The sequence below is a fragment of the Hemiscyllium ocellatum genome, chromosome 11 (assembly GCF_020745735.1).
Source record: "Hemiscyllium ocellatum isolate sHemOce1 chromosome 11, sHemOce1.pat.X.cur, whole genome shotgun sequence".
Lineage (NCBI taxonomy): Eukaryota > Metazoa > Chordata > Chondrichthyes > Orectolobiformes > Hemiscylliidae > Hemiscyllium > Hemiscyllium ocellatum.
Window position 1 is genome coordinate 42,549,753 of NC_083411.1, and position 21,096 is coordinate 42,570,848.

The following is a 21,096-nucleotide window of genomic DNA, read 5'->3' on the forward strand; positions in this document are numbered from 1 at the left end:
TGTTCTTCAGAGAGTCAGTATTGAATTGTTGGGCCAAATGGCATGTTTCCACATTGTAGGGATTCTATGGAAACCTGCCATGGCTTGCTTTGCCTGACAGACGCATGGTTAAGGTCTGTATCAGTGGTGCTTCCAGCATGCCAAAGTGTCATCCAGTGAAGACCCAGAAACACTGGTGACAGATGGAGACTCTGGTGGGCTTCATTCACGACCAGCTTTGGAGAACATTGTTTGCATTGTGGCTGGTTTGGTAAGAATATCACTTCCATCCCATCTCTTATCCACCCATGGGACTGGTCCTTGTAAGGTTGAGGGAGACTGCTGAATTCTTAGCTGTAGGTAAGATTATCTTTTTATTTAACATTCTGTGGACTATTTTCATGATATAAAGTGGTGTGCAGACAAAGCAAGTATAAAATGAGAATAAAACAGCAAGTAGCTAGGGTCTAGAATGCACTCCTGGAAATGTGGAGCAGGAAGGTTTTACTGATGTATTCAAGAGGGCATTGGATGATTAATTGAATGGAAATGGGGTACATAGATATGGGGAAAAGGCAGGAGATTGGCACTAGTCAATGGAGTCAGACTAGATGACAGAGCTAGCACAGATACAATGGTCCAAATGGCCTTGTTCTGTGATAATGATTCTGTGATTCAATGATTAAGCTTCGCATAAGGCGATACACAGAATAATCTCTCTCTGGAGTCTGCTGTCATGCAATCTCGCATCATGACTGATGTTGCAAGAGATGATTCACATACTTGAGTATTTACCCTTTACTCTACACTCACCACCAATCAAACATTCTGGAGACTCTCACCTTCTAGTCTTCCCTCATCCAAAGGTAGCCAAATCTTCACTCATTCTCCCAACCTCACTGACTTAACAGGCATAAGACCTCTGTTCCAATATCAGGGTAATGTTCACCATTCAGGTGCAGAGATTGTTTACCCAAAATATAACCAGCTATCCACCATCATCAGCACTTAGAATGACAGAACGACACAACATCGGAGAGAGAGTGAAAGATGGAAAGAACAAGTGAAAGACAGAGAGAGAGAGAGAGAGAGGCAGAAGCTATGGCACAGAGAAAGAGTGATATAGATGAAAGAAAGACAAGTCACTGAATGAAACAGATGGACAGAGCAAGAAAAAATTTGAGACACTGGTTAAAACTCATGAAGACATAGACACAGTGAAGGCAGAGGAGCAGGGAGAGAAATACAGTCATCAAGACAAAAAGCGAGTGAGTGTTAGTGAGTGAGGCTGAGTGAGTGAGTGTGAGTGAGGCAGTGTGACTGAGTCAGTGAGTGAATAGGAAAACGTAATAGAAAGGGAGTTTCTGCCTTGTGCGGTTCCACCTCACTTGCCTGCTGCTGTTCTTCCACTGGAGTTGGAGGAAGAGGTTTCCTGGATTTACGCCGAGAATTCCCTGCTGAAGGAACTGCAATCACAGAGCTTAGAATTACTCTTCACGCATTGCCTCGCCTGAAATACTTCTTCAGTTCCAACAAAACTTACAGTGAGCTCCAACCTGTACAGGGCAACTATAGCCTTGGTTCTTAAGGAAGCGCTCTGAACTCCCAGCATAAATCCTGTGATTTCCACCTGTGCTCAGAGAGCTGAGCATCCAATTACATGTTACTGATGGCCTGTTGCATATTTCACTGAGAGGCCCACTCCTTGTTTCATTAGTTCACATAGGAATGTGAAGAATCACATCTGAATGCAGAATGACACTGTTATCATTGTGGTAATAGGCTTCCCAACATCAGGTGAGATATCAAACTGAGGCCCATCTGCCCGCTCAGGTGGATGTCAAAGACTTACATGGCGCTATTTCAAAGAACATCCTTGATGTTCTGGCCAACATTTATCACTCAACCAAGCTATTAAGACAGACTATCTCATCGCCATCACACTGCTTTCTGGGATCTTGCTGTGCATAAATTGGCCAATAAGGCAGTGACTAAACTTTGTATGTACCTCATTGGTTGTGAAACAGTGGTAGATCATTTGAAAGTCAGAAAAGTGGTGGGAAAAAAAGCAATCCCTTTCTTGGTCTAGGATCTGGGAGCAGAACTCCCTTGCTCTCAGTCAGCTAGTGCCAAGGGTAGACAGGATTTCATCTCCTCTGAAGTACAGCACCTCCAGCAATGCAGCCACTCCCTTGGGACAACCTTGGAGTGCCAGCCTCAAGTGAAGCGGCTACAAAGACACACAGCTGCTGGATGCACACTATCCCTGGCCCTATGCTCAGGGTGGCTTGCTGCACTTCACAATCCTAGCTGGGACTCAGTGCCATCAACAGTTACCCAATCAGGAGTTCACCCCACGTGAGTTCTGCAAATTGCAATCCTTGGTTTGGTCTGAAGGTCTGGTCTCAGCACTGCTTCCACTCCTGAACATTGTTGAGGATGGCAGAAGGCAGATTGCTGATGCCCATCATGTTTGATGAGCATATATCTAGGGCCATGCAGGGGGCTTTCTTGGAAAGGCCTGATATCATTGATGGATATGCACCAAGAAGGTTCAGCAAAGCGAAAGAAGAGAAATATTTCCCACAATTTATAAAACTCTCACAGGAATTCATGGACTTGATGATGGAACATCCAGGTGCATTCTTAGCTGACTGTTGACAGCAGGACCATTCTCCCTCTATCCAAAAACATGGGTGGTATTTCTGCATCAACTCCTGATTGAACCGGATTCCTGGAAAACAACATAAATTAACATCAGTCCAAGGGGTAGGAAATCAGGAGGCAGTCCTTGGAGAACAGGAGGCCGAAAGGAGATTTCGTTGAGGTATTCAGCGTCAGTAGAGTTCTGGACAGAGTAGATGGAGAGAAATTGTGCCTATTGGTGGAAGGATTTGAGGAAACTTTGAAAGGTAAGAGAAGGAGACACAGGGAGAAGCTCTTTCATACAGCAAGTGTTTCGGACTGACCTGACATTGTAGCAGAGTCAACTTTAACAAAAGCTTTCAAAAGAAAATTGGATCAGGTCCTTCAATAGAGAAGCCTTTGTAGGATGATGAGATAAAAGTAGGGAGGACTAACTGAGTTGTTCTTCGAGAGAGCAGCAGGGACTTGATGATCTGAATGGTCTCTTTCAGTGCTGTGACCACTTTGTTTCTATGATTACATTAACTAATGTCACATATTAACCGCTCCCAGCATTACACAGACTCCCCCCCCACCCCCCACCATTTCACTACCATATATATTATGGTACCTGCCTGTTCCCACAGAGATTAAACTCCCCCAATTATCGTAAGTATAGCCCCATTCAATTATCATACAGATTAAACCCCCTACAATTCCCACACAGACTAAACATTCCACCGACTGCCAGATGGATTAACCACAAGGATTAACCCATGATTTTATAACACAGATTAACATTGCCATCTTCTAATTATGAGTCAGATTGAAAGTCCCCAATTATCACAGAGTAAAACTTTCCTGACTATAACACCCACTCCCCTCCAGTAATCACACAGATTAAATTTCCACCTCCCCTACTTTTATTATACAAATCAATCCCTACCTCTCCATGATTTTCTGAAGTTAAAAGATAGTTTACAGGTCTAAATGACCTGACCTAGCTCTTCCCTAATTTGTTGGTCCTTTCAGAATCAGATATCTGATATTTTGACTGGATCGCTGATATTACAAGAAACTGCAGCCTAGTTTTGTTCTCTCAGCCATACAGCAAGGCAATAGCAGAATAGAATTTGCCCCCTTTCTATCCAGCAAGTGACAAATTTGTCTTTAACCTCACGAGCAGATCTTTGTTTCTAAATTTAATCAACCTGAAAGCTGAGTAAATTGACTACGTAACTGTTGTTCAACTCTTTGATCCATTGTTTCCGCACATCTTCATTCTTGGCAAAAACATAGAGAGGGCCCTCATCATACACAATCTGTGGAAGAGAAAGTCATGTCATGATTAAATCTTGGCATCACAAAGTTGAGAAAGCAACAACAAAGTCAAACATTCTGCATATGAACCCTGCAAACAATAGCAAGGAGTTTAATCTCAGATCTGATGTTTCAGACTCTTGTCTCTCTCCCACAGTGGCTTAACTCTAAGGTCATGCTAACTGTGATATTGGGGGTATAAAAATCTACAAGCCTAAGCAAAATATCTCAGGACAAATGGGTTAATAAAAAACATTTTCTGCATAAAAAGGCTGGTTTTGTAGAATGCTTTCTCAAAAGTTCCCTACAACAATCTGTTGAGGACTTAACTGAAAATTAAGTTATTTTTGGTCTAGAAGCAGGTAGGCAGCAACTCATGGTAAACTCTGCAGAAAAAGAGATCATATTACAAAGTAATTCCATGTTAAGCTTCAGAAGGATACAGGTATCCCCCATTTTTCAAACATTCACTTTATGCAAATTCACTTTTATGTAAGACCTACATGACTACCTGTTTTCGCGAATCCATAGAGGATTTTCACTTTTATGAAAAACTTTTTCCCCACTTAAAAATGCACCTACACTTTATGCCATTTTGGACTTACAAAAGGTTTCCTGGGAATGCTCTGGATTCGGATAGTTGGGGCTACCTGTGTACTTGAATCCAAAACACGAATTTTAAACCTGAGCAAAGTCAATATTACAGCTATGTGGGAGAAATTGATTCAGCAAATGGATGATAAAACCTGCCCTTGTCCTTCTAGATGGAACTGGCCATGGATTTGGAAGGTGCTATCTAAGGATCTTTAGTGAATTTCTGCACTGCATCTTGTAGATGGTGCATGTCGCACTATTGAGCACAAGTGGTGAAGGGGGTGAATGTTTGTGGATTTGCTGCCAATCAAGTGGGATGCTTTCTTCTGGATGGTTCAAGACTCTTGCTGGCATTGCACAATACCAGGAAAGTGAGGATTATTCCATTACACTCCTGACTTGAGACTTGCAGGTGGTGTACAGGCCTTGGGAGTCAGAGATGAGTTATTCACTGCAATTTCCCTAGTTTCTGACTTGGTCTTGTAGCCACAGTACTTATATACCAGTCCACTTTGGTTCCTGGTCAATGGTAACCCCAGGATGTTGACAATGAGACATTCAGTGATGGCAACACCATTGAATGTCAAGGAGCAACAGTTAGATTGTCTCTTATCGGAGAATGCCATTGCCCAGCATTTGTGTGAATGTTAGTTTCCAGTTGTCAGCCCAAAACTGAAGATTGCCAGGTTTTGCTACTTTTGGACTTGGATTGCTTCAGTACCTGAGGAGTCACAAATGGTACTGAACATTTGCAATTATTATTGAACATCCCCACTTCTAACCTTATGATGGAAGAAAGATCATTGACGAAGCAGTTGAAGATGGTTGGACCTAGGAACCTAAGGAATTCTTGCAGAGATGTCATGGAGCTGTGATGATTGACCTCCAACAACCATGAACATCCTCCTACTTGTTCAGTATGATTCCAAACACTGGAGAGGTTTTCCCCGATTCCCATTTATTCCAATTTTGCTCGGGCTTCTCAATGCCATACTTGATCAAATGTAGACTTGATATCAATGGCAAACAGTCTCACCTCACATCTATAGCAAATGTTACATTAGTATTCAGAAAAGGATAGAGGAGAAAACAGGGTTACAGAACAATGAGCCCGACATCAGTCGCTGAAAAATCACTGGAACCTATTATCAATGGTCTTGGAAAAGTATGGTGTGAAGAGATCGAAGCATCATGGTTTTACAAAAGAACTATTGTGTTTGGAAAATTTATTACTGTCTTTTTGAGGATTCAACTCATAAGTTAGATAAAGGACACCATTATGTATAATGTATTGGATTTTCGAAAGACATTCATTATGGTGCCACAGAGAAAGTTAAGACACAAGATAAGATTCATGGAAGTGGAGATAATACATCAGCATGGATATTGGATTGATTTATGATCAACAAGCAGAGACTAGGGATAAACACTACATCTTCAATTTGGTATTCATGAACCAGTCAAGTGCCACAAGAACCAGTGCCTGGCTGCAATAATTTACAATTTATGTCAATGACTTTGGAGAAGAGACTGAGAGTAATACATCCAAATTTGCTGAGGTTACAAAGCTAGTTGGAAATATGAAAGAAGAGGACTAGGTAATTGAAACTAATTTTAGATTCATACAAAACATCAGTTAAATGATGATGCAGTGTGATTAGTCTGAGATTGATCATCGTCTATGGAGAGACAATGGAACAATAAGATTAGTTTGAACTTTCTACAGATCTACATGTAATGACTATTTTACTGAAAGCAAGATAATAAGGAAAAGTTATAATTTCTTTCAGATGTCTTTAGAGTCTGTAACTTTTTCTAAGTATGTTTGAAAAGGACCTTTATACTAAGTGACCTGAGACTCTTGACTTGAAAACAGTACATTTTGGAAGGAATTTAGGATACAGAAGCTGTGTGGGAAGAGAAAAAAAAAGAGTTTTAGCAGGGTGAGAATGGACAGGCACATTTACCAGGAACTGTGTGCATGATACAGTTGAAAAGAAACAGAAAACTACAGACAAGGTTGGAACTGAGAAGGTAGATTGGTCACAGATACAATTATGCTTTGGCTTTGCTAGATCCGACCAGATTTCTTAACAAGTTTTAGTAAAAGAGTGTGCTGTCTAGGGATAATTGTCTCTTGGAAAACGTGGACGGAGTGGAGCTATATTGCTTCAAGGACAAAAGCAAATGAGTGGGGAAAATGAGAGATTCTGCATCTCTCTGCGATAGCCATGTGCCATTATCACTGTGCTATTAATCCAGAGCTGAAAATGTATTGCTGGAAAAAGCCCTGAAGAAGGGCTCATGCCCGAAACGTCGATTCTCCTGCTCCTTGGATGCTGCCTGACCTGCTGCGCTTTTCCAGCAATACATTTTCAGCTCTGATCTCCAGCATCTGCAGTCCTCACTTTCTCCTCCTATTAATCCAGAGACCCATGTAAGGTTCTGGTGACCTGGGTTTGGATCCTATTATGGGGGAAATTGAATTCAGCTTTTTGTTAGATCTGGAAGTAAGAGGAAAACGATAACCGTGAATCTATTAAAACCCTGTAATGCCCTTTAGGGAAGAAAATTGCCATCCTTCACCTGGTCTAGCTTGCATGTGACTCAGATCCACAGCAATATGGCTGACTCTTAACTGTCTTCTGGGGATTAAGGGATGGGCAATAAATACTGGCCTAATGATTTTCTTTTAAATGATAAAGACAGAGTTGGAAAATGTGAGATGAGGTGGTGCCATATTTGAGCTGGAAGCCCTTTTTTTTAACCTATTTCCCATGTATCATTTATAACATGTACCCACCATAAACCTATTAATTCAGGTTTAATTTGCATTGTTTCTGTTTCTGCTGATAATTTCTCATTTTGGATGTTAATCAATAAATGTGGCTCTTTTGATGTACAGATCCTCCACATGGGTAAAAAACAGGAAGTGAATGGGGAGTAATTTGGGATTGATACAGGGCTTTGGAGAACAAATGGAACATTGGGATAAAATGAATTCTGGGGAAAGAATGGGGATGGCGATTCACTTGGTATTGATACAAGGGACTGATTGGGGAAGTGGTTTGGTCTTGGTGGGGACTGGATAGCCTGCATCCTGGGGTCTTAAAAGAAATCGTGGTATAGACAATAAATGCATTGATTAGAATCTTGCAAAATTCCTTAGATTCTGGAAGGGTTCGAGCAGGTTAGAAAATAGCAAATGTCACACATCTATTCAAGGAAAGAGGGAGTCAGAGAGCAGCAAACTATATACCAATTAGCTTAACATTTTCCATAGGGCAGCTGTTGGAATCCAACACAAAGGAGGTGATCACAGGATACTGTACTTAGACAAGTATAACTTGATCAGGTAGAATCATGATTCTATGAAAGGGGACAAAAAATCTAATAGATTTACACAGTAACATCAATGGTGAATACAAGGGAACTGGTAGATGAGGTGTACTTGGATACAAAAGCTTTTATTGGCTTTATAAAAGCCCTGACATGTCATAGACTCCATTCCTGCCCCCTTCCCCTTCCAATGGCTCATCGTCTTGTTATTGGTGAATCCCAAATGGAAACATTCTCTTCTTCGTAGCCTTTGACTCAACCCTATGAACTTTGAACTTGTCTACATCTCACCCAACCTATCTATCTGAGCCTGTATTAGTTAGTCAATCAGGTAGGTAACAACAATGACTGCAGATGCTGGAAACCAGATTCTGGATCAGTGGTGCTGGAAGAGCACAGCAGTTCAGGCAGCATCCAAAGTGTCAATCCACTATCGACATAAATGTATTACCTCCTATCAAATAGCATTAATGTGTAATACCTTATTAAATTTTTTTTAGAAATCCAAATATATCACATCTGTAGGCTCCCTTTTATCTATCCTGCTTGTTATCTCGTCATAGAACTCTAATAGATTTGTCAGGCATGATTTCCCCTTCATGAAGCCATTATGATACTATTCAATTATATTATGTGTTTCTAAATGCTGTGTTATTAAATCCTTTATAGTAAAACTTAACATTTTCTCAATAACAGATGTTACGCTAACTGGTCTGGAGTTACTTGTTTTATTTTATCTCCCTCTCTTTTTGAATATGTGTTTCAATCCTCTGGGACTTTCTAGAATCTACAGATTTCTAGACAATTACTCCCAGTGATCCATTATCTTTACAGCTACTTCTTTTGATATCCTATGGTGTATCCTATCAGGTCCAAGGGACTTATTGAATTTATAAAGGTTTCCTTTGTACTTTATCTCTAGTGTTAGTTATTATCACCCACACTGTTTATCCTCTTGATGATTTAGTACTTTTCTAACAGTATTAGTATCCTCAACAGTGAATAATGATGCAAAGTATTTATTCAACTCTTTCCACTTCCTGGTTCCCCATTTTAAATCCCCCAGCCTCCATCAAGCAGGAAGTAAAGATTGGTTTGAAAGCTATCTTTAAATGTGGGACTAACCATTCCTAGGAACCTCCCATTTTGATAAAATTTGCAAACATGGTACCCTTTGTTTTGTTTTGGCACTCATTTCCGTGGCAGAATGTTGCGGATTCAATCCAGAAACTCAAGGACATTCTAAGAGAATGTGGAACTGTTTAAGATGCCAAGCATTGGGTGATGAGTTAAGCTGGACCCTTGGCAGTCATGTTTTCCACTTTGCAACTGCAAAACACTTTTAAAAATATCCGATTGATTGCAAATGTACTTATTAATGTCCTGACTGAGGTTATGAAAGTTGCAATGTAAGTATAAATTTGCCTATCAGACATGATCTACACCGATTCAAAAGATCAAGGCAAATTATTTGCAATATTGAAGGAAACCCCACACCCACGATTTCAATACAAGGAAGTGAAGAGTAAAGATGGTCATAGAGTAAGGGGGCAATTATGTAATGGGAAATATACATGCATTATGTTCCCAGTGAAGTTATAGCATTGATAAAAAGAAACCTGCATGGATTTCAGAAGTGAGAATTTGTTGCAATTTATAAACCTACCACCAATAGTTATTTTTTAAAAAAATATGGTTTCTGTTATTAATATAGGTATCAAAGTACAGGAAATTATACACTTTTCACTGAATTATTTTATAAGTACATGTGACAATAACCTACTATTCGATACTATTCTGTACTGTTGCAGAGAAAATTAAGCAAGGTGTAACTGGAGCTAATAAGGCACTGCAATAAATGTAAAGGACTTTCATTTTGATATAGCCTGGACCAATAAAATTGGTAAAGGCAACTGAAAGATAAGATTGGAGAATGTTTTTGCTTCCTGAAATTTGTGGAATCAAATTAGAGAAAGCCATTTCAGAGCTAGCCCTGCATCCTCGTTCCATTTCTCCTACCAACCATACTTTTCAGCTACCAATTGGATTTATCCCTCCCATCGACCAGTCATGTCATACCCACTACCTGTATTCACCTATCATTGCCTCACCATTCTGTTACTCTCCCCATTTCACCCCTCCTCTCTCTTATTATCTGTAGCTCCCCCTACCTCCACATCTACTCCTTAAGAAGGGTAATATCTGAAACATTGACTTCTCCACCTCCTGATGCTGCCTGGCTTGCTATGTTCTTCCAGTCTTCTGGTTTGTCTATTTCAGAGCTAATGTTGCGTAATAATGCAGGGTTAATTAGTAATCTCACAGTGAATCCTCTCAGGCAAAATGCAGTCATAATACTGTATGATTAAACTTCATGACGAGTTTGAAAGTAACAAGCTCAAATACAAAGCAATCTTAATTGTAAACAAATCCAGTTGTACTAGATACAAGGGGAGAGCTGGTAAAATTTGATTAGGTATTTTGTTTTTATTCTTTCATAGGTTGTGGGCACCTGTCATCATTTATTGCCCATTCCTCATTGTACTGGAGCAGGGAGTGGTGAGCTGCCTTCTTAAAATGCTGCAATTCTTGTGCTATAGGTAGACCCACAATGCTGTTAGGGAAGGAATTCCAGACTTTTGACCCATGACACTGCAGAAATGGCAAAATATGACACAAAGGTCATGGTGTTGTGGATAGTGTAGAGGGCTGTTGTAGGCTACAACAAGACATTGAAAGGATGCAGAGCTGGACTAAGAAGTGGCAGATGGAATTCAACCTGGATAACTGCAAAGTGATTCATTTTGGAAGGTCGAATTTGAATGCTGAATACAGGGTTAGAGGCAGGATTGTTGGCAGTGTGGAGGAACAGCGGGATCTTGGGGTCCACATACATAGATCCCTCGAACTTGCCATCCAAGTTAATATGGTTGTTAAGAAAGTGTATGATGTTCTGGCTTTCATTAACAGGGGGATCGAGTAGGTTAGATTGATCTTAGATTAAGATAAATGCTCAGCACAACATCGTGGGCTGAAGGGCCTGTATTGTGCTGTACTCTTCCACTTTCTATGTTCTATGTTCTATGTTCTACATCAGATGGTGAGTGATTCAATGGGGAAATTACAAATGGTCGGGGTCCTATGATGGGGATTTGCCATTGAAAAGTATGAAGGTAAATAAAACATTCCCGACTCAGGCGACTGACTGTGTGGAGTTTGCACGTTCTCCCCGTGTCTGCGTGGGTTTCCTCCGGGTGCTCCGGTTTCCTCCCACACACCAAAAATGTGCGGGTCAGGTTAATTGGCCATGCTAAATTGCCCGTAGTGTTAGGTAAGGGGTAAATGTAGGGGTATGGGTGGGTTTCGCTTCGGCGGGTCGGTGTGGACTTGTTGGGCCGAAGGGCCTGTTTCCACACTGTAAGTCTAATCTAATCTAAAATTGGCAAACATTCGAAGAACTTTTTCAAAATAGATAACTAAAATACAATCCTTTGAAAAAACATGATTTGAGCCTGTACATGATTTCAAAAAGATATTCTGTGGACCCTTCAAACTGGAAGGAGGCGAGGTGTGGATTGGGGATGTGAGACATGCTGAGTTACTACACACAGAGACACACGGTCTTGGTGAGTTGAAAGGCCTCTGCTGTGCCATTACAGATGCATCTTGCAGTATCTTCCCTTGATTCAATGAGTAAAACAGCAGTGTGAGGGAACTATAGCTTAATCTGACCTACTGTTCCATACCACTGACCACTGTAGCTGCGCCCTCAGAATCACTGCACTACAACATAACCCAGCCTTGTTGTGGTCCTGTGTTCCGGCACAGCTTAGCCCTTGTAACCAGGATTACCACTTACTGAAGCCAAAGGCACAAGAAGATTCTGCCTGTCTTCCTCAGTCTGAGCAATCAACTGAGCCAATCATCTTTGACATGTGTCCTGTTGTCCTCTGTCTGAACCTATGTCACTTCACCATCAGTTTGGTGTCAATGAATTAATTCAAAATTTTAAAAAAAACACACATTGCCAGGCTATAGGTTTATTTGGAAGTACTAGCTTTCGGAGCGCTGCTCCTTCATAAGAACATAAGAACTAGGACCAGGAGTAGGCCATCTGGCCCTTTGAGCCTGCTCCATTCAATAAAATTGAATCTTTTCATGGACTCAGACCTTATGCTCCACAACCCACTGATGAAGGAGCAGTGCTCGGAAAGCTAATGCTTCCAAATAAACCTGTTGGACTATTACCTAGTGTTGTGTGATTTTCAACTTTACCCACCCCAGTCCAACACCGGCTCCTCTATATCATAACTCAAAATTGAGTTATTCTGAATGGTGTCAGCTCTTGAAGTTGGAATGTTGCAAGTCTACGTTTCACTGAATCAATGTTTAAAGGGGTTGCCCCTCTGTCAGGAGTCAATACTGGGGTCCTCTTCAGGCAGGCAGTCGTTGGTTAAAGGTGCACTATGTTTGAGTGTTGGGGTGAGAATTCACCTTTTGAAGGATTTCAGCGCTGGGTTGGAAACCAGTGAAAAAAATGCTTTTAAATCATTTCTCATTGAGAAGACTCATTTTGCAGTCTCAATCTAAGGTGCATACTCACTGTAAGAATGAATCTTTCCATGATTCAGTGGCTGATTTGAAATCAGAGACAATCAAAATAACAACAGTGGGTTTCAGTTCCCCTTTTGTTTACCATTGAGCATGTTGATTATCTTCAAAGCCCAAATCCAAACAGAGAGCAGACGCTAGCTTGATTACCTAAATAACTAAGCCATGTTTGGTCAATATGATTGATTTTACACATAGCATTGACAATCCCTCCATCACTTGTCACCTCCAGTCTCTGTCTGTTTACTTTCTTCTCTGTTTTTTCTCATTGCTCCTCTCAACCTCCCTCTTTTGTCTTCCTTCAATTTCTCCTCTCCTACTCACTCTTCCTACTCTTCACCTGTTCATTAAGTTGAATTTCAAACTCATCGCAGCTTCTCTGACTCCCGAACTCCCTCTGTTCCAGAGTCTGCTTGTTGTGGACCTCCAGCTCTCTCAGTCTCCTTTTCCTGCCACACTTGAAGTGTTCAAACCAAGCATGGACTTAGCCAGGCTTGGTTCCACCCAAGAAATGTTTTCCAATTTACTTCACCTTTGAACCGGTCATTATCCATGCTGACAACCTTTCCTTTAGTTTTTCCACACAAGTGTAGATAGTTCTCAAGTCAAAATTACAAGGAAGCCGTGTAAGTAAAGCTTCTCTCGTTGTATATGACCCCAACAATTACATGTGGTTGTTCACATTCACTATGTACGATCAAGATAGCAACTGCTGCGTATAGGTCCCAAGTTATTACTTGGCCTGACTCTCATTGAGAGTTTACAGTGTGACTGGCTCACTAAATCTCCGCTCTGGCAATGACTAAACAGTTCTGTCAGTGAAATTTAGCTTGCTGTCATTTCACTTTAAGTCATCAAACACATCTACTACTGCTTCCAGCTCCTCTAGTATTTCACCTTTGCAAGAATAGCTTGAATGCAGTGTGACATTAGTCTTTGGACTGGGCATGTCTTGGCAAGATGTGGTTTTTCACAGAACGATGTCTTGTCCAACTCTTTACAGGATTTGTGTCATTTCTTCATGGTTTCTACAGAGATTTTCACTGCCCCCTCAGCCTCTCCATTTGACTGGGGGTTGTGTGGGGATGATGTATAATGCTGAATTTGTCCATCTTACATGAAACATCTGAATTCTTCACTCATGAACTGAGCACCACTGTCACTCAGCATAATGTGGGGAATTCTGAAATGGCTGAAGTGTATTTTTTGTGACAATTGAAGTGATAATTATTACCGTCCAGCTCCGATTAATCAAAGGCGAAAGCTACTGTGACATGGTAATCAGTTCCTGTGAGAGTGAAGCAGTAGACTGTCAGCTTCATGAATGATCTGCCATGTTATCATGTGTTTTCTATGGCTCTTGATCTTGCTGAACTTAGAACGCATCACTAGTTAGCAATGGTGGAAATTTTATTGCCATGTTTCACCAGTAGAGCAAGTCTCTTCTCTTCCTCAGCTTGATCCAGTTCCTTGATCACTTAGAGTCAGAGAGTCATAGAGATGTACAGAATGAAAACAGACCCTTTGATCCAATTTGTCCATGATGACCAGATATCCTATATTAATCTAGTCCCATTTGTCTGAATTTGGCCCATACCCTTCTAAATCCTTCATATTCATATTCCCACCCAGATGCCTTTTAAATGTTGGAATTGTACCAGCTCCCACCACTTCCTTTGGCAGTTCATTCCATACATGCACCACCCTCTGTGTGAAAAAATTGCCCCTTAGGTCTGTTTAAATCTTTCCCCTCTCACCTTAAATCTACGTCCTCTAGTTCTAGATTCTGGAAAAAGACCTCAATTATTCACCCTATCCATGCCCCTCATGGTTTTACATAGTCTTATAAGATCACCCCTCAGCCTCCAATGCTCCAGGAAAACAGCCCCAGCCTATTCAGCCTCTCCCTATAACTCAAACCCTACAATCTTGGCAACATCCTTGTAAATCTTTTCTGAACTCTTTAAAGTTTAACAGCATCTTTTATAAATCAGGACAACCAGAACTGAAGGCAGTATTCCAAAAGTGGCTTGACCAATGTCCTGTACAGTTGCAACATGACCTCCCAACTCCTATACTCCATGCATTGATCATTTTGCACAGATACACTTCAGCATCTCTTTATCAAGTCTTTAGTGGTAATGATCTAGTTTCTTTGTACAAGATTCCATCTTGAACAACCTCTTTACCGCTGTATGTCCAACATTCTCTTATAACAACATGTCATAACTTTCTACAGCACTTGGAGAGGTGTATAAGTCATTTTATTTGATCAAGATGTTGCCTTTCAATGTCTTTAACTGAGCATGGCAAATTGGTACTTCCTGTTCAATCAAATGATTTTACATTCTGTCAGAGCAACCTCAACTTTCTTCATAGGCAGTGTTGATTTTGACAGTGGGTTCACAACGTACATCTCTTTCTCTTTCTTGTATATCACGTCTATATGATAGCTCATAGCAAAGTAACTTCCTTTGAAGACTCTTTCATGCTAAACTAAAATGGTTTGTGGCATACGCTTTGAAGTGGCTTGTGGTCAGACTCCACTGTCACTTTGTCTCTCCCAAACAGGTATCATTTAAATTGCTGACACGTGAGAGAATAGCCAAGTGCTCTTTCTCGATCTGAGCATAGTTCTGTTCAGTTTGCATTAATTGCCTTGGATGGAAATGCAAACGGTTGTCCTTGCTGCAAGTCCCATTTTGCTGGCATCACACTGCAAGGTAATTTCACCATTGACTTTGTAGCACTTCATTGTTGCTACCATTTTATTCGCAGAAGATCACATTCGGAGAAAAAAATAGGAAATAATGTTCCTAAATTATTGACGAATCCAACAAATGGTTGTGCAATTTTTACACATGCTGGTCACTATATCTTTACTCCAACTCTCACCTTACCACAATCCAGGCAAAACATTTTTGCTTTTAGTGGAATTGAATTCGCTCAATGCTATATCAGGAAATGGCTGAAGACACAAATTACTACACACTAACCAAGCTCTTCCAGTACAGTGACACCAATGACATCCACGGACAATGTGAAAAATTGTCTAGGTATGTCTTGTACACAAAAGCAGGACAAATCCAACATAGCCAATTAACACCCCATCAGTCAATTACAACAGTGCTATTAAGCAGCACCTGCTCAGCAATAATCTTTTCAGTGATGCTCAGTTTGGGTTCTGCCAGGGCTACTCAGTTCCTGACCTCATTATAGCCTTGGTCAAGACATGGACAAAAGAGCTAAATTCCAGAAGTAAGGTCAGAGAGGCAGCCATTGACCTCATGACCAAATTCAACTGAGTGTGGCATCAAGCCACACTAGGCAAAAGTCAATGGAATTCAGCAGAAAATCTCTCCACTAATTAGTTATCGCTGGTTCATAAGGAGTTGGTTGTGGTTGTTGGAGGTCAATCATCTCAGCTCCAGGATATCTCTACAAGAGATTCTCAGGGGAGAGTCCTGGGCCCAAACATCTTCAGCTGTTTCATCAATGACCTTCCCTCCATCATAAGGTCAGAAGTGGGAATATTGGCCGATGATTGCACAATGTTCAGCACCATTCGCAACTCCTCAGATACTGAAGCAGTCCATGTTTAAATGCAATACAACCTGGACAGGATTCAGGCTTATGCTGAGCAGTGGTAAGTAACATTCATACCACAAAATAGCCAGACAATGAGCATCTCTAATAAGGAATAATCGAACCAACAATGCTGAACATTCAGTGGCATTTCCACCACAGAATTCCCCGGTATTGACAGTGCTGGAATTACCATTGACCATAAACTGACCTGGACTGTTATACAAATGCAGTGGCTATAAAACAAGGTCAGAGGCTATGCAAGAACTCAATTCCTGACTACCATCTACAGGGCACCTCTTGAGTGTGATAGAATACTCTCCATTTACGTAGATACGTGTGGCTGCAACAATATTCAAGAAGCTTGACACTGTCCAGGACAAAGTAGCCCACTTGATTGGCACTGCATCCACAAACATCGATTCTCTCCACCACCAACACTCAGTAGCAGCAGTGTGTACTATCTATAAGATGCACTGCTGAAATTTACCAAGAGTCCTTAGACAATACCATAAACCAACACCTCGACCATCCAGAAAGATAAGGGCAGCAGATATATGGGAACACCACAACCTGCAAGTTCCCTACCACGCCATTCACCATCTTGACTTGGAAATATACCACTGTTCCTCTATTATCTCTGGGACAAAATCCTGAAACTCCCTCCCTACAGAAGGTAGTCTGCGGCAGTTTAAGAAGGCAGTTTCCGAGCACCTTCTCGAGGGCAAATAGGAATCAATGCTGAAACATGACTGTGTATTTAACTTGAGGCATCTTCAACTGCACTTTTTTCTTTTTGTTTCATTCTTTTTCTGATCTCAGTTTGTTCTCTGCAGTTCTGTATTGACTCCTTCTTCTGCTTTCAGTTGCTTATCATCAGCTGCCGGCTCTTTAAGAAATAATTTCTTGTTCTTCTTTCCTTTCTTCCCATTTTTTAGTACCTCCTCAGTCAATGGAGCTACCATTTACTCTGTCATGTCTTTCAGGTTGGACATCAGGGTAGCTGGATCCCTTTGACAGATTCTGAATTGGTTTCACATGTTCATTTCCTTTCAGATGATATTCACCAGGAAGATAATCAAGATCTGTAAAAACATTTTGGTAACCTTCAAGGATCTGTTCAGCAACCAATGGCTTAGTGATCTGTGAAATGCTGTCGCTTCTGACACAAGTAGTGTCTTACTTTCAAAAACATCAATTTGTTTAGCGATGTTATTACTCACACCTGGAGCAGGTGGGACTTATATCCAGGCCTCCTGACTCTAAGATAGTGACACTACCACAGCACCACAAAAGCCATGCCGGCTTATTAATGCAAGCTTTAGACTTGCTTCAACTGGGGTGAGTGGATTTTGCTTAATATCTGAAGCTATCAGTTTCATTTCCACTCTGTGAATGAGAATTGCTCCAGCATATCTTCAATCTTGTTAATGTTGATCTCGCTTTGTCCACCTCCTGTGCAGTGTAACCCTGTAGGCCTCAATCTGTCCAAGCATCCTATGATTTGTACATCCTTACTTTTTATGATCTGCCTGTATTGCTTGCAAACAAAGCTTTTCACTGTGCTAAGGTACACATGACAATAAATCAAATCAATCAATCAATCTCACAAAAGGGGCTTCATCTTCAGATCTCCCTCTTGAGCCACTGCACAAGTTGCCGAAGCTCAGGGTGTTCCACAAAGCACCAGTGTCTATCTGACACTTTACACTCACTTGGTGTTCTCCTTCTGCAGTTATCACTTGGACAGTCACATTCCATTGATCACCTTGAGACCTAATTATTGAACAATGTGAAGAAGATTGATGAGGGCAGAGCAGTAGATGTGATCTATATGGACTTCAGTAAGGCATTCGACAAGGTTCCCCATGGGAGACTGATTAGCAAGGTTAGATCTCATGGAATACAGGGAGAACTAGCCATTTGGATACAGAACTGGCTCAAAGGTAGAAGACAGAGGGTGGTGGTGGAGGACTGTTTTTCAGACTGGAGGCCTGTGACCAGTGGAGTACCACAAAGATCGGTGCCGGGCCCTCTACTTTTTGTCATTTACATAAATGATTTGGATGCGAGCAAAAGAGGTACAGTTAGTAAGTTTGCAGATGACACCAAAATTGAAGGTGGAGTGGACAGCAAAGAGGGTTACCTCAGATTACAACAGGATCTTGATCAGATGGGCCAATGGAGTTTAATTCAGATGGAGTTTAATTCAGATAATGCAAGGTGCTGCATTTTGGGAAAGCAAATCTTAGCAGGATTTATACACTTAATGGTAAGGTTCTAGGGAGTGTTGCTGAACAAAGAGACCTTGGAGTGCAGGTTCATAGCTCCTTGAAAGTGGAGTCACAGGTAGATAGGATAGTGAAGGTGTTTGGTATGCTTTTCTTTATTGCTCAGAGTATTGAGTACAGGAGTTGGGAGATCATGTTGCGGCTGTACAGGACATTGGTTAGGCCACTGTTGGAATATTGCGTGCAATTCTAGTCTCCTTCCTATCGGAAAGATGTTGTGAAACTTGAAAGGGTTCAGAAAAGATTTACAAGGATGTTGCCAGGGTTTTAGGATCTGAGCTACAAGGAGAGGTTGAAGAGGCTGGGGCTGTTTTCCATGGAGTGTTGGAGGCTGAGGGGTGACCTTATGGAGGTTAACAAAATTATGAGGGGCATAGATAGGATAAATAGGCAAAGTCTTTTCCCTGGGGTTGGGGAGTCCAGAACTAGAGGGCATAGGTTTAGGGTGAGAGGGGAAAGATCTGAAAGAGACCTAAGGGGCAACATTTTCATGCAGAGGGTTGTAAGTGTATGGAATGAGCTGCCAGAGGACGTGGTGAAGGTTGGTACAATTGCAACATTTAAGAGGCATGTGGATGGGTATATGAATAGGAAGGGTTTGGAGGGATATGGGCCGGGTGTTGGCAGGTGGGACTAGATTGGGATATCTGGTCGGCTTGGACAGGTTGGACCAAAGGGTCTGTTTCCATGCTGTACATCTCTATGACTCTATGACTCTAATTAATCAGAATCATCCTCCTGCATCCCTCAGCACCATCTTTAAAGCCGGACTTTGCTTCTTTCCTACTAAGTATTCGTGTGTTAAGAGATGCAGCTACTTGTAGTTAATGCACTATTTGCCCCATTTTGGACATTCCCTCTTTTCCTTTGTGTAATGTCCTGTACAATACTGACATTCTGCCCTCTGACCCTGATCTTCCTGCTGGTTTGAGGATTGAATGGTATTTTCATGTCCCAGAGTTCCTCTGCTCTATTTTTCCCCAGTCAGAGTGTGACCAGTCTAGCACTCACCTGGAATGGATACTGCCTGTCCAGGGGACAATTTTCCTCAGCAGTTACTCTTTCCACACACTTGACTTTTTCCATCTCGATTGACCCTTTCTTGTTCCCTCGTTTCTGGAGAGAAAATAGATTCAATTAAATTCAAATATATTCTTAACCGAATGAGCCCCTAACCTTCTTCCCTCAACGGTGCTGACTCTCTCTCTCTCCTGAAGTTGCTGTGTCACTCTCTCTCTCTTTAACCTGAATGTGATGACTCTCTCCTCTTCCCTGAAACTTCAGATTGCTTCAGGTTTCCCTTGGCTTGGAGAAATGATGTTACCTCAGGTCCGTGACATTCTCCTGCAGTGAACCGAGCAGGAATCTGTTGAATTAGGAGTAATATCATGGATACATTCTCTCTTAATCAGTATATCCACCCAACACATGCAAATAACCAAGATCCAAATCATTCTATGCTGCACCCCTTCGTAATACATTGCTTTGTCTAATGTGGGAGAGGAAAATCACTTCCTGGTGAACTGTAAGAATCTCTTGTATTGAACAAGCTTTATTTTGTTGTATGTTCGCAACTAGTTACAAGTTACATTTAGATGATAGACTTTAATCCAGAGGACCAGATGCTGGGTCATTTGAAATCCTAACCTGTTTGCTCACAGCTCCATATGATATCATTAAAGTGGCATTCCTCAGACCTTTATCAGTATGCTAGACAACGTAGATCTCTGATTAATTTACTTGGGTAGGCAACTGCTTCAGATGAGTATTTGGCCCCTTGCTCATGAGGTTGAGGAACTGAACACTCTTTTGGGAAATTGGTTCCTGATAACCAAAGAAGGTATCAGGCCAGAGCCACTCCTGGAGATCTATATACATACACACACATATATATATATATATATATATACGAGTATACATGCATATAACATAACTGATTTCACCATCCCCACCCCTAGTCTCCCTTGTGCTACAGCCTCAGTCTCACAGGCCTGTGGTCTTCCCAAAGGTTTGCTTGCTCAGCTCACACAGAAAAACCCTTCAGCCTCCTTCAACTTGAAGAGTGTCTGGACTTTGTGCCTGAATTTCGAGGAGCTGTGACCAGACTTCAGGAATTGCCTTTTCCTTTGATATGTGAGGATCCGCGAGCCCTTCAAATCTGGCCGAAAGGTACATGCCAAGAAGAAGAAACAGGGAAAAAAAGAGAAATACTTGGAAATGAAGGGCATAAGACCTGTCTCATTCACGAGATTTGCTGGTCCATCAACAGTTCTGAAGATGAATCATACTGAATCCAAAACATTCATTGTTTTTCTCTCTCCATGGCTGCTGACAGACCTGCTGAGTTTCCCCTGTATTTTCTGTGTGTGGTACTGTTTCCTCCCACAGGGCACCATGTTCATAATCTAGCCACAGCATTCTCCATTTTTTAGCTGCCTCTGCTAGATTCATTCAACGGAAAATGTTCTTATAAAGTGCCACAGCCTTGTCCCGAGATATGACAGCCAACTCAGTGATGTTCACACTTACCAATCACTCCCCTTCCTATCTATTGTGACAATCTATCACCAGGCCTAGCTTTACAAAGGCTACATTCCCACCCTGGCCTTGCCCAGCCTAACACTTCTATTTCGTAATGGTTTCTAATATATATTATATATTGATACAATGAAGTCATGGATTTGTTTGTTGAGCTGCTGTTTTCTGCAAACGTTCCATCACCTCGCTAGATGACATCAGTGTGTCTTTGTTA

The 21,096-nt window shown here is 41.4% G+C and overlaps 1 protein-coding gene across 2 annotated transcripts in view; it reads right to left on the reverse strand.

The window, feature by feature from the left end:
- Nucleotides 1-21,096, reverse strand: part of btk (Bruton agammaglobulinemia tyrosine kinase) — a 121,404-nt gene that overhangs the window by 61,271 nt on the left and 39,037 nt on the right. For both annotated transcript variants that reach the window (XM_060832548.1, XM_060832547.1), the window contains exons 3-6: nt 19,356-19,460; nt 3,845-3,926; nt 2,585-2,713; nt 1,372-1,445 (exon numbers count right to left, since the gene is read on the reverse strand). In XM_060832548.1, the coding sequence (XP_060688531.1) occupies nt 1,372-1,445; nt 2,585-2,713; nt 3,845-3,926; nt 19,356-19,460 (390 nt within the window). The remainder of the gene's footprint in view (nt 1-1,371; nt 1,446-2,584; nt 2,714-3,844; nt 3,927-19,355; nt 19,461-21,096) is intronic.